Here is an 18487-nt window from a genome sequence, read left to right as displayed (position 1 = left end):
TTCACCACTTCCACCATCCATTACAGCTAGCAACCTATAGTTTTTTCTACAACTTATTAGAGACAGAATCATCAAATTATGGTGCTGAGCTCATTCTTGAGCACCACTTTTTACCAATCATATTGCCTCTTTGTGATAGCAACAATCCCAAAATCAATCAACCTTCTCATCTTCTCAGGTTCCTGCCATAATGGCCTCATTTCCTCTCCCAATCTCCTAACCACTCACATCTTATAAAGATCTATCTCTCCTCAAACTCCCAAAATTTAAAATGCATACTTCAGAACATGATCAAAACTAGCTTTTGGTAACACACGACCAAGCCATCTAAACCAAGGTTCACAATCGCGGTACCGTACCCTGTACTAGTGCCACACTAGCACAATGTCAATACGGTATGGAGTTTTTTTTTTTTTTTTGCATACCGAGTGTCGGTATGCCATCCGTACCGAGTATCGGTACCAAACTAGTATGGTACGTATGTTCCGTACCGCCTAATTCGGGATGGTACAGCAAATCATGATCTCAACTGATTACTTTCGCCATATGCTGTCATGAATATTATTTGAGTTGATCAAGTCAAGTCAAAATTAGATAATCCATGCAGCTCTTTATTGCAAAATACTACAATTTTGTCAGATCGGCAAGTTGACCATACAAAGGTTTAGGCCACCTTGAAATTCATTCTTTCTTGATTGGATTTAAATTGAAAAGAATCCTATAACACATAATTACAGGTCAAGAATGATTGCTAACAATTTATATAACAAACTTCCAGGTCAATTGTAAAAGAACTGCTGGGCATTATTTTTTGAATTCTTTTTAGCACCACGCAACACTGCACAGGGACACAGTAATTTCTCCTTGCACAGCTCAGAATTTAAGTTAAAATTACCATAATTATTATTTTAAGTTAAAACTACCAACAAGAGATCAGTTGTGTTACTGCTCCTAGTGAGGATAAAAATCCAAGTAAATGTCTCTCTCTTTTTTTTGGCAAGTGGCAATTAAATGTCCTGATGGATAACCACGTTATTCTCCAAAGCATGATTCATGATCATAATTACCTCAAATACCCCATATCCCATGAATTAAAAATGACGAATCTACAACTACAACCAATCCAAAGAAATTCCTCTATAATCTTCTACATCTTAGGTTATCAATATATATTTATAATGAGCAGAGAAATCCAGAACCAACCACTGGAGGAAAATGTGTTCAAACTAATTGGAAAATCGATGTTAGATTATCCTAACTTAAATATACAGTTTGAAATTGTTTGCCCCATCCAGTAAGCCCAAATAAACTGCATTAAATAAGTTATATTTAACCAGTTGTTGCTTAGTGAACATACTCGATTGGTCCTTTAAGATCATTCAAAATTTTAGCAGTTTCATCCAGCTTTCTCTTGGCTTCATTCATTTGTTTCTGTGCTTCCTTGTATTCCATTTTCTTCATATCATATTTAAGCCATGGTAGTTTCTTTTTCATAGACTCAACCTATAATGGCAGAACAAAGGCATCAGAGATTGAAATAGGATAGAAAAATCAGCAAAATTGATAGATCCATAGCAGCATGCTAACCTTTGCCAACAGTTTCTCTCTCTGCCGAACACGTTTTACATCTTTTTCTTGCTCAGCATTGAGAGCCTTAAGTTGATTCAAAGTATCTCCAATTTTCTCCACAGACTGCAACCACAGAAATATCAAAAAAGCTTGTTACAATGACTTGTCATGATTGTTTTCAATATCTACAACTAGTAGGCAACTTTATTACTTCATACAGGGCTTTCATCACGTACTATCTACAGAGAGGATGAGACACAGACAGCAGGCTAATGTATTGGACAAGAAGGTTACTGAAGCATCTAAAGTAGAAAAGTACAGGGATAAAAAGAATGTCGAAAATATACAGTTTTAAGTTTATTCAACTGGCGACTTTTCTCAATGAGTGCTCGATGCTGAACTGGTAGTTCGGGATTACCGACAGATTTTTCGGTTTCTTCTAACAGTTGTACTGGAGTTAGCTTAGCAAACTCACAGACGCGATCTTGTGGCAAGAACTACAAAACAACACCACAAAAGTCAAAATAGAGCCAACTAAATTTATCACTGAAAAGATGTACCATATCATCAACCAACAAGTTACTGATAAAACCAAAACAAAAATGAAGGTATTCCTCAAAGAGGCATTTTAGGAAGAAGTTGACAAACATTGATTTCAATCAAATAAGCAAATATAAGAACAGAAAAAGAATAAAACAAGAGAACTGAATGCTTTGAAGCTTCAAAAGTAAGTAAACGGACATGCTTGGAGGGGGGAACCCTTTAAAGTGTAGTGCCATGTTTTGAAGCTTCAAAAGCAAGTAAACCTGTTTTTTTGTAACAGTTTTTGCATCTGCTTTTAAAAGTAGAAAACAAGAAACAAAACCAATGACAAACAGGCCCAAAGTTTATGTATTATTGAATCTGGTAGCAATTCAAGCTTACACATTTTAATACTCTAAGCCATAGGTTTTTCCCAAAATTTACCTTGTAAGTCACTCCTCCATGATTTTAGAAATCAAGATCATAAGATTCATTTCCATTTTTGAGTCTCTTAATTACTCTCAAGTTTAACATTGATTGGAAACCTAAAACCTAAAGCTTCTCAAAAATGTCTGGCTCCCTTTTGCAAGTATTTTTTCATGTGTTTAGAACTAAGTTTCTTTATATTTTTCTCTAGAAACTTGTATTCAATATCAAGTTCATGTCAAATTGAAGTTCTAAACCTTGCGGTCACTTCTGAAGTTTATGTTTGTTCAAATGGACTCTAATATACGGCAGCAATTGTAAAGTTGCTCTGAATTTTACAGTAGCCAAATCCTCCTGTGTTTTATTTCCATAAGAATCTAGAGTTGGTCAATTTTTAAATTATTTTTCAACTTCTATTTGAGAATTTAAAGATCATGTGGATTTTTAAATTGCTAACTTATATCCTCCAACTTGAAAACATATTTCTATCAGAATCTTCTAAACATCAATGTTGAAATGAAGTTTGTATTTTAATTGGAGCATTTTGTGAATGTGCTCTTTGTTACTAGCGAATCTCAGCTAAATTTGAAAATAATGACTGCGTTTTAAAATACCAAGTGGTTATGTACGAGGGGATGCAAAACTTGAACCGACTCTAAAACTTGACCCGACCCAACCCTATTTAGATTGGATTTGGGTCGAGAGTTTTTTTGTTAGGCTTAGGTATGGTCACATATTCCAACCCAAACATTTTTTTGGGTAATTACTTTTTTTCTTAATACGAGTTGTTTAAATCATTTTGGAAATTAAACAGTAAGAATTGTAAATAGAGGTGGGCAACGGGCCGTGCCGGGCCGTGCCAGGCACGGCCCGTTTGGAGACGTTGCGGGCCGTGCCTGGCACGGGCCGGTCCAGGCACGGCCCGTAACGGGGAGGGGGGGAGGAAAATAGCCGTTTCCAACGGCTATTTTCGTGAAAATGACCCTTTTACCCCTCCCAACAGTCCAATAACGGCTGAATTGAGGGGTATTTTGGGAAAAAAAATTTTTGGGCTTCTATAAATAGCCCATTCCTCCCTCATTCTCACCACACCAAACCTCTCATTCTCTCCTTCTCTACTGCTATTATTTCTCTCTTCAAAGTGCTCTTCTAGCAATTTAATTTTTAGTTTGTTCAAGTGCTACACAAGAGGAGGTTCCTGTTGAGAAGAGAAGGTCGCTTCTGTTGAGAGCACAAGAGGAAGCTCGGAATCTCGGCTCTGCCTCTGCCCTCCAACCCTCTACTCAATTCCTCCTTGCGGTTAGTTTTTATTTTTTGAATTAATCATAGATATGTCATCTTTTGAGGAAAGTCAGTTTGGCATTCCTGTTTCTGAGGGAGAAGAAACTAATCCCCAACTCCCTGTTCCTAGTTCCTCTAGAACTGGTGAACCGAGTGAAGGTCAAACCTCTTCTCGTAAGAGGACTAGTACTGTATGGAATGAATTTGATAGAGTTATGGTTGAGGGAGTCTGGAAAGCTAAATGTAAAAAATGTGCCAAACTTTATAGTTGTAGTAGTAGTGGGGGAACAGGGCATTTAAAAAGACATCAAGAGAGTCATAGGATGCATGATTCTCATGCTCAAACTCAAAGTACCCTTAATATACAAGGGGGATTACTTGTAGGTAATTTTGCATATAATCATGAAAATCAAAGAAAAGCACTTGTAAAATGGATAGTTAAGGATGAATTACCTTTTAGTTTATGTGAATCTTTTAATTTTGAAGAATATGTTCAATTAAACCTACAACCTGCTTACAAAAGAACTAGTAGGCGTACATTTAGAAGAGTAGCTATGACCAATTTTTTAGCAATGAAACAAAATTTAATTGAAACACTTTCTACTTTAAATGTAAAAATTTTATTAACTTCTGATATTTGGTCAGCATCTGTAGGTAGTAATTGTTTTATTGCCATTACTGCTCATTATATTGATAATGATTGGCAATTAAATAAACGTATTCTTGCTTTTCGTGCTTTTGATTTTCCACATTCTGGGCAACAAATTTCAAATATAATTTATCAAACTGCATGTTCATATAATATTAATGATAAAATTATGTCTATTACTTTTGATAATGCATCTAATAATAATTCTGCTGTTGTATTATTAAAAGACTCATTGCATCCCATATTAGATGGAAATTTACTGCATATTAGATGTGCATGTCATATCTTAAATCTTTCTGTTCAAGCTGGCATGGGCATGATTCAAGATGTGATTTCAAAAATTAGAAATGCAGTTTCTTTTATTCATGCTTCTAGATCAAGACTTCAAGAATTTAAGGAATTATGCATAAATCATGGTAAACGTTTTAAAAAATTTAAACTTGATGTAATTACTCGTTGGAACTCCACATATAGCATGATACATGATGCATACCCATATAAAAATTTATTAAGTGCATATATTAATGATCGTGGATTAGGATTTACATTGACTGAAACTGATTGGAATAAAGGAAAAATTTTGGAAGATTTTTTGCTTAGTTTTTATAATGCTACTAATGTTCTTTCTGGTATTTATTACCCTACTTCATGTTCATTTTTACAACAAGCATATATAATTAGTCAAAAATTTGCAGAACATAGATATGATGATGTTTTAATGCCTATTATTGACCTAATGGAATCTAAATGGAATGAGTATTGGGACAGGATATGTCCTATGCATAACTTAGCTGCTGTATTTGATCCTAGAGTTAAATTAAATGGCGTGCTAATTTTACTTGATGCATACTCTGAAAATATGAATCAAGATGCTGAATCTGCTAAAGATGAGGTAAAAAAACTTCTTTATGATATTTATGCTATATATGATGAAAAAATTCGTGGATCTAGAACACAAATACAAACCTCTATTTCTCCTTCTAGTAGTTCTCGTTCGTCATCTATTTTTTCATTCATTGCACAGAGAAGACACACACATGCTTCAAGTTCCTCTTCATCTTCTTCATCTTTAAGTAGTGAACTAGAATTTTATTTACGAAATGATCTTCATTCTGCATATGATGAAAATCAAATAGAGAATCTAGATGTATTATCTTGGTGGAAGAGTGTTAGAAATCAATATCCTGTTATGTCTGCAATTGCACGCGATATTTTAGCTGTGCCGATGTCCACGGTAGCATCGGAATCCGCTTTTAGTGCAGGTCGGCGTGTTCTTGACGAAAAGAGAAGTAGGATGACGGGCGAAACGGTGGAGATGCTTCTCTGCTTCAAGGATTGGCTGGATGCTGAGGCAAGACTTCAAGATAAAGGTGGACATAATACAACATCCTCTGATGATGATGATACAAACACTACTGAAGACTGAAGACTGAAGACTGAAGAGTGAATACTGATTCACTGAATCACTGATGATTAGTAAGATTTCTTAATTTTTTATAATTGTACATTTTTATTGTATTCTGGAGGTCATACCAAGGTCCAAACCTCGGCCCTTTCTTAGTTTCTTATTGTATTCTAGAGGTCAGACCAAGATCCAAACCTCCCTTCATGTACCATTTTGATTTAAATTAATAAACTGGTAGGAGTCTATGCCAAACCCCCCACCATTAAGGTGGCTTTATATTCATAAATCATAAATTCTTAGTGTTCAATATTTATTAATTTATTAAAAAAATTTATGAAGCATTAATTTTTATCGGGCCGAGCCGGGCCCAGGCCCGGACCGTGCCAGGCCCGCGTGCCAGCCCGGCCCAGGCCCTTATGGGCCGTGCCGTGCTGGCCCGCGGGCCGTGCCGTGCTTGGCCCGCGGGCCTAGACCGGGCCGTGCCAGGCACGGCCCGCTGGCCAGGACCCTCTAGCCCAGCACGGCCCTCTCAAAGGGGCCGTGCCAGGCACGGCCCGTCACTGTAGCTGGCGGGCCGTGCCAGGCACGGCCCGCTTCGTGCCGTGCCGTGCCGGGCCGTGGGCGGCCCGGCCCAGTGCCCATCTCTAATTGTAAATGTTGGATCTGATAGGTTAGCATAGATTTATTAGAAATTGAGTCTTACAAAATAGATTAGATTAGGGTCAAATGGATGATCCGAAATGACCCTTGGGTGGGTAGGGTCAAGAGATATTGACCCAATGTTGGGTTGGGTGGATCAGATATGGGTCAAGGTTTTTGTATGGTGTTGTCCTTACTTGACCTGAGCCAAACCCAATCGATTGCCACCCCTATTTGGCACATATCACCAGATATATATCGTAAACAAGAACTCCTCAATTATAAATCACAAGTGGAATCCTAGCCAGGAGGTATATGAGGGGCTTCACTTGAATAACCATCAAGGAACCTTCAACTAGGTGGTATTTGTGGCCTTGTTTGAATTACTAATGGGGATATAATGGACCCCCCAGCTAGGTAGTAGATGGGTCTACCTTAAAATTCTCAATGAGGAACCTTTTACCGGAGTATACACAGACCCTTTGCTAAATGGTATCAATGGACCACAGGGATATGAATGATATCATTTGCATGAGTAACGAAGATAATAAGTGGCCTCATCCGAATTACCAATGAGGATATAAGTGACCTCAAATGAATTAGCAATAAGGATATGAGTGACCTCAAGGGTATAGGTGAACCTTTGTAAGAAAACGTCAAACTATGTGAGAAATTGAGATTAATGTAAAACATATTTTGATAATCTTACGGTGCCTTCTTGCTTATTACAAGATTTCAAATTTTGGTATTATGTCGATTCACAACTAGTAAGGCTGGTATATTTAAGATCTAAAACCATGCATTAGACCTTAGCCGTGTTGAGTATTCAATAAGCAATGAAGCCCTAAAGCAAATGATCACAACATTTTTTGGTTAAAGAATAAAACAACATTTACTATTCTTTAATCTGATGTGTCATCTAAAAGTGTTTCTTAAAACCTGAAAAGGGGATAATTTACACATTTAAGGAAACCAAAACAAGCTCAAATGGCTAAAATAATACAATGAAACTGGGATGGGCTTGTATGTCCTTCCATCAATCCATGCTACCCAATTCGTCAAACACAAATGATGACAAACAGCATAACAGCTTTTTCTGTCTAGCCTACAGGCACGAAACATATCAACCCATAAACACCGATATGCAGCAGCACTTAAAACAACGATTTTTATCCGCCTATTTTATGTAATGATAATTAAGACAATGAAGATCAGTTTATTGAGGATTGGTTTGGAATTTCCAAAATCCAAGCAAGCCAAAAGTCCAATGAATCAAGAAAGAATACAATGAATCTAACACTTCAGGTCTAGATTGAAAAATTTTGAACCAGGCCCCATATGTATAGGCTTAGATTATGCATAAATGTGATCACTCTCAGACCTTGACTTTCACCACTATTTCGGAATAAGTAGATAGACTCTCTATGTATAGATGGAATGTTGCCTTTGAGCTATTAGCATGCCCTTCACATACACAATAGTCCTAAGCAGCTACATGCCAAAGATTTGATATAAACACATTCCTACCAACCAATACCTTGTATGCATATACAAACTAGTGATGCTCCTTATAACTGCAAACTAATTGTGTATAGAACATGTTAAAAAACTCACTTGAGTCAAATTGTTAACTTGGATATTAAACCTTTGAATGATCTCAATAACAGTTCGTTTCGGCACCGCTACACCTGCAAAGAGAACTATCTCATTGATTATTCAGTTTTAAAACATGGAGCTCTCTAATCATGAGGTAATCAAAACATTGTTCAAGGTTCAATAAAACAAAAAACAACCAAACATTGTGAAAACATGAATTAAGAACACTAGCAAAAATCAATCAGATGAAGTTAAATAAAGTTGCTAAACAATATAAAACATTCAAAATATGTACAATCATAAAAATGAAAAAATAGTGAATAATCAAACCACACCTTGCCAACTAAAGGAGCAATCTTGTCAGCAATTTCTAGTTCTACAAAAAGGTTCAAACAAAATGTAATCAAATTGGCACCCATAAATTATTCATTGCCTCCAATTCAATAACTTCAAACATGGTCTACCTGCAATTTCCAGCCAACAGTGACTTATACTACAAAACTATTAATAAGTTAGAGTTATCCATGGATAACTATCATTTATATAATGGATAAATTCAAACATACAATCTGAGAAGTCAAATATAATTTAAACCAGCCAGTCAATTGAACAATTACGTACCTCCGAGGAAAGGAGCCAGAAGAATCATATACTCAAAAGTGGTCAAAGAAATTTGAAAAAAAATCATAGTAGAAACAAGTTAGGGATTAATGAACTTATAACTAGTAGCTATTTCTAGATGGGTTCTACATAATACAGCTGAGTTAGTGTGAAAAGAAATATTCTTCTTAACAAGGTTTCAAGTACCGATTAGTGCAAGCTGGCACCAGATATACCATACCAACCCGATATGAAGGGTATTGTACAACCTAATATAGTACCAATACAGTATGGGGGTTCGGTACAATCCCACATTCATACATGATATAATGGTTATACTGACTCCAGAAGCATACCATGCATTAGGATAGGGACATTATACATGGTATAATGTCGGGGTCTAGTAGTAAGAAAAAACATTGCTTTTTAAAGTTTATAAAAGGAGTTCAGTCTCACGCAGTGAAGAGATCCGTTTAGTAGACGATATGAAATCCCATGAGCGGTTGAAATTGCTAAAGATCAACATAGCCTTTCACAGCACCACTAAAAATTCTATTTCTTTCTCTTGAATTACTAACGATTTTATACTAATGCAGCTCCTTAAGCGTACCCCTATCTGTCTTCTCTGACTTCCGTGTCAGAGCCCAACTGAAAAGCCTACAAAGACTGATGATTTGGCATTATGTGGATGCTAAAGATGGTTACTAGAACATCATCCAAGAAGAAAGAAGGGATCTCAATCATCAAAACACTGTTAAATTATAAATTAAGTCGAAGGAGGATAATTTTGGGCTTTACCACAAGTTGATATGTTAAACATATTCAAATTTTCGATACATTTAAATTTTTCAATAGTGGCAAGAAAATAGGCCATAAATGTATATTTTGATGGCTTTCCTATGTTATTAGAATATGTAAAGAAAAAATCTGCCAAATTTAATTCCTATGTGTAAGGTTTTCCTATACCGAACAAGAGGTATGAAGCATACCATACCGTACCAATTCGGTACCAATACACAGTACGAGGGGGCGTATCGACATTCAGTATACCGAACTACCCCTGTATCGGACCGTATCGATATAGTGATAGTGTGGTGCCGGTACAAAGCCTACTACCGAGACAGCATACCTTGCTTACCTGTCTTGGGCAATGAAATATCTAACAATCTTTACAAGAGATTGTACTTCACGAAGAAAAAATGAAATATAACAAAAAGGCTTGTACTTCAAACCAAGGTTTATTGGACCAGTACCGGAGCTGTACTAGGCTACCAGTACAGTACAATATTAATACATATCGTACCGAGCCAACATGAGATGAAGATGACAAATCGAGAGAAGAGGAGGAAAGAGAGGGAGAAAACACTAACCCTAGTCCTAGAAGGAGAATCGGAGGTGGAGAGAAAAGATGACAGGGAGAAAAGGGAAAGGGAGGGGAGAGAGGGAGGGAGAAAGAGAGAGAGGCCTATGAAGCATCGGCACCAATCGAAGGCGTCAGAGTTGGCGCCGATCGGTGGTGGTGGCATCATCATTGTGTGCCGATGGAGCCTCCGGCATTTGCATGGTGGGGCTTCGAAGCTCCAATCATGGCGGAAGAAGGGAAAGAGGGGGGAGACAAAGAGAGCGAAGGGGTCGGGGGGAGAGAGCAAACCATCCCAACTAGCAGAACCATCACGATTCTTGGCTGGTTCAGCTCGGTACAACCCGAACCACATAGTTCGGGATGGTCTGGCGAACCCTGCTTGAGATACACAATCCATGCTGCTTACACGTAGAACTTAATTCGCTAGTGATGTCAAAAAATTAAGATGAAAAAAATCCAAACAACACTTTTTTGGGGGATAAAAATAATGATTTTTAATATGCAACACAATGAAGATGCTTAATAATAGTCAAGCTGCAAATTTTAAGCAATTGACAATTTACCTCAAAAATAAACACAATAAAGATGCTTAATAATATGCCCTACTAACCCCTTAGATGGAATCTAGAATCCAAAGAACAACCCATCAACACCCCTATAAGGACCCTTGGGAGATAAAAGTTCCAAATTATGTGTTTCGATGAGACATGAGAGAGTCGAGAGACACTTATAAGCATCAACTATAGGAGTAATGCCAAGGATTTCTAGCTTGTAGATGTAATAAATGCATATTTTGTCCTTTTGGTCATTCAACCATCCTAATTGTCATCATGCTTTAAATGAACCATTCAATATCTTAACCTTCACTTCTTTCCCACATCCACCTCCACTCTCTACCTTCCCATACTCTGTGTCTCTTCAAGCTCCTTCTTTTATCTCTTTCTTTTATTCATTTATGTATCCTTAAAGGGATCTCTTACTCTTCCAGTCTCTCTCTTGAAAGTTGAAGATTTCAAGGCTTAGCACATCATGGATTGCATACTATCCTTTTAAGAGAATACAAATTAAATACAATCTCTCTCCAAATCAAGGTTCCCCATCTCGATACCAGACTTGTCCCAGTGGCATACTAGCACGGTGTCAGTACGGTACGGTATGAAATTTTTTTGCGTATCGAGTGTCAGTACGCCATCTGTACCGAGTACCGGTACCGAATCGGTATGGTACGGTATTTTCCATACCACTCAATACGGGCCGGTATGCGTACCTTGCTCCTAATGCATGATATCTACCATCCAAACAATAATAAAGATAATATTAACCCATGGTTATTTACTATTAGTATAATATATTTGCAAAAAAGATGAACATAAGTAGCTAAAACATCCATAAAATCATGGATATGTATTTATTCTACTATACAATAGCAATTCCCATGATGTGCTTGGGTGTGAGGCATGTCATCCATGTTTCCCTACCCCATCTTTCTCTCTTCCGCATGTCCTCACATAGCACCCCTCTTCCAAGTTTCCTCACATTGCAATTCTCCTTTCCCATGGTAACTAGAGCATGCGGCTTTCACTATAACCTCAAAGTTTCATGTCCTTCCTTTAACATTTATCATCATTTTTTGTTTAAATATTGTTTATTAAAAAAATTAAAAATACGTTCTTATTTCATTATGCTCATAGTAGTGGTATTTATTAATTTATTTTTAACAAAAAACACGTGCATCGCATGTGCCACATTCTAGTACAAAGAATTTGAATAGTGAATGGAAGAACTTAGAAATAGAAGAAGCAAAGAAGCATTCTCTAAATTATTATAAATTGGTAGATAGCAATACCCAAATTCATTCACGTAATACGGTTTCATACATTAGAAGTTAATCTCAAGCATTATGCCATACATGGGTCCATAAAACTAATATACCAAGGAATTTTAATATTTTATTAATTTACTCACTATGTTGGTCTTCGTATAACAAAGAGGTGAAATGAAATTGTTCAATGTACAATGGAAAATAAAGGTGTTCATAAGTGCAAATTGGCAGGAGTTCCCATACTCTGAACCAAAACCAGCTGGGTAGGATCAGGGTACATGCTGAACATGGAGTTACCAATCAGATAGAGGGCCAATAACAGTCCCATTTGTAGATTAGTAATTAATACCAATCTCACAAATCTGAACAACCAGAACTAACAGAATAATACCTGACAATGACCAAATCATTCCAACCAAACACAACTGAAATATAGAAAACCAGCTGTCGAACCTGATAGATTCATTTCCAGTAAGATTTGAACTATGCCAAAAGTCTCTTGCCTTCTTTAGAATAGATCAAGTACAGATCAAGCTTGACATCAGTCAGAACCATTTTGGTGATACCTTGGACCTAAGTAAAAGCAAGATTCTACCTTGAGTGGAACATCCTACGATCAAGATGATGAGCAATTAACAAAAAAGTGAAAAACTGTTTAGAATGGATTTGAGTTAGTAAAACACTGAAACACTTAAGCATGCAAAAATTCATTTTATATTTTAGACTTTAAACATTTGTTGAATGCATCCACTAGATATCTAATTTCACACAAGAGAGCTACCATAAATGGGTATCTACAAAGACAGAACAAGAACAAGAGGATGCCTCAACAAATTGCCGAAGATATTGAGAAATATGATAGTCTTTTATATGACAAAAAATGAAAAAGAAAAGGTTAAATTATTGAATGAACTATATCCGACAAGAGGATAGCACCATCAAGGATAAAAGCTTTAATTTTCGATGTCCCTTTCTAATTAAAGCGCTTCTTCAACTGCATTGAACTTTTTATTGCTATGCACCCTAAAATAGAACTAGTTTACATAGTATCAGAATCAAGAATAAATTAATGCTAGTTAAAAGCAAGAAATAGAGTATGCGGTTACCTTTAATGGCACGAGGCTTATGAGATTAAAAAGAATATTTTTTTTTCTTTTATTTATGACAAAGGATCAGTCGCTTTATCAAAAAAAAATCAGACAATCTCTATACTTAAAACCTCCTATTAGCAAGGACCTTAGAATTAAAGACAGAATCCCAGATCATCTCCCAATACAATCCAGTAAGAGTAATCATCTCCCACTACAATCCAATAAGAGTACTCCCTTCAGCTGGTGCACAAGGTACAGAACTAACTAGACCTCCAAACTAGAAAGTCATCGAGCCTTGATGATGCAGTGTGGCCACATGCAGACTATTTACTATCACTAAAAGCTCTTCTGAGACCATTTCCAGATCTATACCCAAGATATATAAAATCTATTTAAAATTATTTAAAAAAAAAAAGAAACTAATCCCCAGCAGCCCTAAATCTATCTTAGAAACACCTCCACTATCTTAGTTCTCAACTAGTCAGTCCCCAACTGACACAATCTTGAGACTAACTTCACTGCACTCATTTTTCAAATTGTCCCTACTAATGGAAACAAGAATTCACCTAAGCATTCGCATCAAATTTACACTAGTTCAGACACCACAAAGTTTAAATGGTGTAATAAATCCTGAATATCTTCCTCCAGATTTTGCCATACCACAATTATCAAGATTTGTCCTAACTCTGTCAAAACATTTTCCAATGAAGACTGGAAGAAGGAAAATAAGAAAGGAGCCTTAAGCATGCATGCATGCATGCACACACATATGTATGTATGTAAAGTCTAAAAAATGGATACAATAACATCAAAAGCCTAATTTTAACTCAATAATCCTTATTTGGCTCACACTCACATGAACATGCACATATATGTATGTGTGTATGTGTATTAAGTCTAGGAAATCGACACAATAACATCAAAAGCCTAATTTTAACTCAAGAGTCCTTATTTGGCTTTTGTATTCTTCTCAGTTATGAGCCTCGCCACTGAAAAAACTAGAGTTCTATCCCCAACAACTAGTCAGTCCTCAACTGACACAATTTTGAGACTTCACTCATTTTTCACATTGTCCCTACTAATGGTAACAAGAATTCACCTAAGCATTCACATCAAATTTACACAAGTTCACACACCACAAAATTTAAATGGTGTAATAAATCCTGAATATCTTCTTCCAGAATGTCATATCACAATTATCAAGCCTTGTCCTAACGCTGTCCAAACATTTTCCAATGAAGACTGAAACAAGAATTCACCTAAGCATTCACATCAAATTTACACTAGTTCAAACACCACAAAGTTTAAATGGTGTAATAAATCCTGAATATATTCTTCCAGATTTGCCATATCACAATTATCAAGCCCTGTCCTAACTCTGTTGAAACATTTTCCAATGACGACTGGAAGAAGGAAAATAAGAAAGACCCTTAAGCGTGCACTCACGCACGTTGTGTGTAAAGTCTAGGAAATGGATACAAAATCATCAAAAGCCTAATTTTAACTCAATTGTATTTATTTGGCTTTTGCATTCTTCTTGGTCCCAAGCCTCACATCTGAAAAAACTAGAGATCCATCCCCAACAATCACCTGATTAAATAATTATATGGCAAACATAACTTGGAGATTTTTCCTCTTTTGCAAAGACATATTCACCATGTCATGCATATGATATATATATAACAAATCTATTCCTTGCTTCATCAACATGGTTGGAGGTCTTTTTTTAGTGTGATAGGAGGTTTTTCAACTATGCTCTCTAAAATAATATTGCAGGCACACTTGTCTCTCTATTCAGAACTGAAAGGTCATAAAGGAAAAACATAGACAGATGGATGGTATATTACTTCAAATAGTAATAACGGTTCATCTAATTACCAATATTTGGTGCACTATGACAACCCATATTGAAAGAAGATTTCTCAAGATACTAGCTTTTCACCATATTACGACCCAGAGAGACATGTAAAGAAAATTTCTTCCGACTGGTGCAAAATCATACCATTGAGAATCCACTCGGACCTGTTCTGAGTGTCAATCTTCCTCGTGATGGTAATCTTCTCCTCCACAACTTCGCCTCTTAGAGATATCTTTATATATCCAGACTCCTCGCCTCGCTTCACAAAGGCCCCAATACTCGAAGCCCTTCCAAGAAGCTGCAGCACAAACCCAATCAGTGAAAAGCCTCGGCAACTCAAAAAAACAAACAAACAAACAATCACCGCAACACCAAAAGAAAGTTCCAACCTGCGGCTCTCCGGCAAGACCTAGGGCAATGGCGCAAACAAGCGAGCTCTTCCCGGAGCCGTTGGGACCGATGACGAGATTAAGGCGGGAGCCGGGCTTGCATTTGAGGTGATCATAGGTCATGAAGTTGTGGATCTCAATCTCCACTATATTCCCCGCCAGATAATCATCTTCCCCTCTAAAAAACAAGTTTTTCCTCAGATTAATCACAAGAGAATCCATTCAACGAGAGAAGAGAGGGAGAGAGATTGGAGGGTGAGGAGTACCGCAGGTTGAGCTTGGGGCGTTTGGCGGCACGAGAGGCCATTGCCGGCGCCGGAGAAGAAGCGGCGGCCTCCTCCTCCTCCTCCGAGGAAAGCCCTAATGGACGGAGCTTCAGCGGCAAGCACTGCAGCGAAGCGGGGGAACCTAGGGTTTGGAAGAGTGGAGGAAGAGAAGAGGCGCGAACGCGCCAATACAGAGGTTCTTCGGGCGATCTTTGGGAATATCCGAATATATTCCGCGTTCCGCTGTTGCTGTGCGGTTCCCATTAAAGAAATCTATATAAATAATGGACCTGGTTGATCTCATAGGGCGCAATTAGGGTGGGTTCAACATGGGTTGACACTTTGAAGGCGGGAAATCTCCCTGTAGATATAAATCCAAAACCAATTTCTATGTTAAAACTTCCAATCATAGTGTGCATGTATAGCAGGACTTTCAATGGAAGCTAACTCGACTCAATCTAAATTATATCTCGGTTGAAAGTTGCAAAGGCAGGTCAATTTTTGTTTTTAGTTATTCGATTCAATGTTTTGGTAGGTTAAGGTCACACACCGACCTAAGCACATGCCAAGAACATGACAACCTGCCACACACATGTTGGGCTCGGCCCACGCACATCGATGGCCGCAACCTATCAAATAAATAATTAATAATTGAAATTTCTAAAGCTCACATAATTTACAAGACTTATTAGGCCAAATTTCAAAACATCAATTTACATATCCAATTGAAACTATATCTCAACCAATATAATCACTTGCATAATTTTAAGAGGTTCATATATATATATAACAATATCAAACTATTTCAAACAAAATTATATAGGTTGGCTTCATACAAGTAAATCTAAAGTCTCACTCTAATCTTACAATCTAATTTCTACATATTCCCTCATATGCCTTGGGCTGTGTAAAAATATAGAAATCAAAAGAGTGAGCTGATAGCCCAATAAGATCTAGCAAATATAAATCTATATTGAGTGCATTATGCAAAATAGCTTATCTAACAATATAGTATTTCAATAATCAAAATTGTTAATTCCAAAGCAATACAAATATATCATTTTTTTAAATCAATAATTCAAATATGATTCCAAAAAGTATTTCAAAAGCCAATATCAAAGCCAAAGTTACTTATTCCAATATTATCAATAAATATCTTGCCTTTATTGTCTAAAATAATTTTTTGACTCTCGCCACATATCATCCACGTGACCGGGTCCAAATTATTGCACTTAACTCTTGCAAAGTAGATCTAAAGTATCATATTTAACCTCAATAGAGCAGGTCCAACGTAACGTGTTTAACCTCTGGTAGGTAGGTACAAGCTACTAAGGTTTCGAAACTGCCAATTTATAATCCTTATTTTTTTTTTTTTGGTACAACGACTGCTCGCGCTACTTTGGCATGCGCGCAGCCAGCAGAGTCAATTTATAACCCTTATTGGCATAGTCCAAAATGTAGTAAGCTTGAGAGTCAAATCAACACATACAAAATTCACTTATTTAGTCCCACATTAGCTATATACTGAAAAAATATTGGGTACTTACACATAGCTAAGAAGCCTAAATAAGACTTTCTAGTTAGCCTTTTTGGATGATATCCTGGGTTATTATAATAATATCAGAGCGGACCTAGCTTAGGATATAAATGGTCTAGAGGTACTGCAACATGAGTTTGTTAGGACTGACCACAGGCTAAACATGACGTTTGTCATTGGATTTAAATAGATTTAGACCTTTGGCCCGGAGAAGATGTCATATATTAAATGGGAAAGAATATGTGAAGACGATGGGTATGTGTTAGTTACATACAATAGATTTTAGATACTTATATATAGTCAAGGAATCCAAATAATATGTTATGATCAACCTTTTGGGTGAGATCCTAGGTTGTTGCAGACAAAGTAATATATGACTCAATATGATATCTCAAGATTCTCAAATTGAATGCTTTTGTATGAGTTTTTTTAGTCCAAAATATGCAAAGTGTTATATATTCAATTGTAAATAACTCTAATTTATTTATAGCATTACATTATGAATATGTTTAACATGATGTGATTGTTAAAATATATTCAAGTACGAATCTTGAAACTAGACTCGGTAAACTTATTTGATTTACTTTGTATTTGGTTGCACTTGAAAGCAGTGTCCGAATAAAAATTGATATTATAATATAGGAAAAATATATAAATATATATCATTTATTAAATCATATTTTATATATCAAAGAAATCAATTTCATGATATGCATGTGCTTCATGGCAGAAATTAGTGGATTTATGGTAAGTTCTTCACTATGGAAGAGTTTTGTATTCAAGTTTGCACAAATATGATTCGAGCTTGTTGTTTCTTTTGTTCTTCTTTTTTCATTATGACTGGGTTTGGTAAAAACGGCATTTTAAATTTGAATAAAATCCTTTTTTCTTGAAATTTTTTTTATTAGCATGACAGAAAAAATTTTCTTCAAGAAACTCTTGGCCATTATCCGGTCGTTCATCAAGTATTGGATAAGAACAACATATCTTTTGGTTCTAGCTACTGGATCAAAACAGCATACCCATTATTTGTTATATGGTCGTAACCAATATGATCATAGTATTTTCTTTTTATTTTAGAAATAGAATGATTTTGTGAGTGTAGCCATCAAACAGAATGCTCCTATAGCTGTAACTATATGGCTTGTACACCTTATATATTTGTCATTAGAAATGATAATGTAAAATAGCCAAATAATTTATTTCACTTCTTCACATAGTATTAGAGCAAACCACCCAGCCCACCTCCCACCTTCTTTCTCCTCTATCATTCTCTCTTGCTCACATCAATGCCATCCCACTTCTCACTTTCTTTCTTGCCAAACACTTCCATCCTCGTGCGTCAATCCTTCTCCTCTATCATTCTTCCTTGCTCACACCTATAACCTCCTCACCCCTCCCCACTGCCCACCCAACCAACCTCCTACCTTCTTTCTCCTCTATCATTGTCCCTTATGCCCATGCCATCCCACCT

General features: G+C 36.6%; 1 protein-coding gene across 6 annotated transcripts in view; it reads right to left on the bottom strand.

The window, feature by feature from the left end:
* SMC5 (structural maintenance of chromosomes 5) overlaps nucleotides 1-15914 on the bottom strand; it is a 40701-nt gene extending 24787 nt beyond the window's left edge. For 4 of the 6 annotated variants that reach the window (XR_015968177.2, XR_015968175.2, XR_015968176.2 and 1 more), the window contains exons 1-7: nucleotides 15477-15725; nucleotides 15211-15388; nucleotides 14966-15119; nucleotides 8106-8179; nucleotides 1917-2066; nucleotides 1588-1692; nucleotides 1358-1503 (exon numbers count right to left, since the gene is read on the bottom strand). Coding sequence is in view for 3 of the 6 variants with exons in the window: in XM_088703141.2 (XP_088559267.2) it covers nucleotides 1358-1503; nucleotides 1588-1692; nucleotides 1917-2066; nucleotides 8106-8179; nucleotides 14966-15119; nucleotides 15211-15388; nucleotides 15477-15517 (848 nt within the window). In the remaining 3 variants the exon portion in view is untranslated. Of the gene's footprint in view, nucleotides 1-1357; nucleotides 1504-1587; nucleotides 1693-1916; nucleotides 2067-8105; nucleotides 8180-12325; nucleotides 12446-14965; nucleotides 15120-15210; nucleotides 15389-15476 lie in introns of those variants that run through there. The other 2 variants (XM_039124681.3, XM_039124682.3) reach the window with 2 other exon arrangements.
* Between the last annotated feature and the right edge of the window lie 2573 nt (nucleotides 15915-18487).

This window comes from Phoenix dactylifera, chromosome 8 (genome assembly GCF_051530095.1).
Source record: "Phoenix dactylifera cultivar Ajwa chromosome 8, Ajwa_hap1_PhDact_Kaust_v1.1, whole genome shotgun sequence".
Classification (NCBI taxonomy): Eukaryota; Viridiplantae; Streptophyta; class Magnoliopsida; order Arecales; family Arecaceae; genus Phoenix; species Phoenix dactylifera.
Note: the sequence above shows the minus strand (reverse complement) of the source record. Positions and strands in the feature narration are given on the sequence as shown.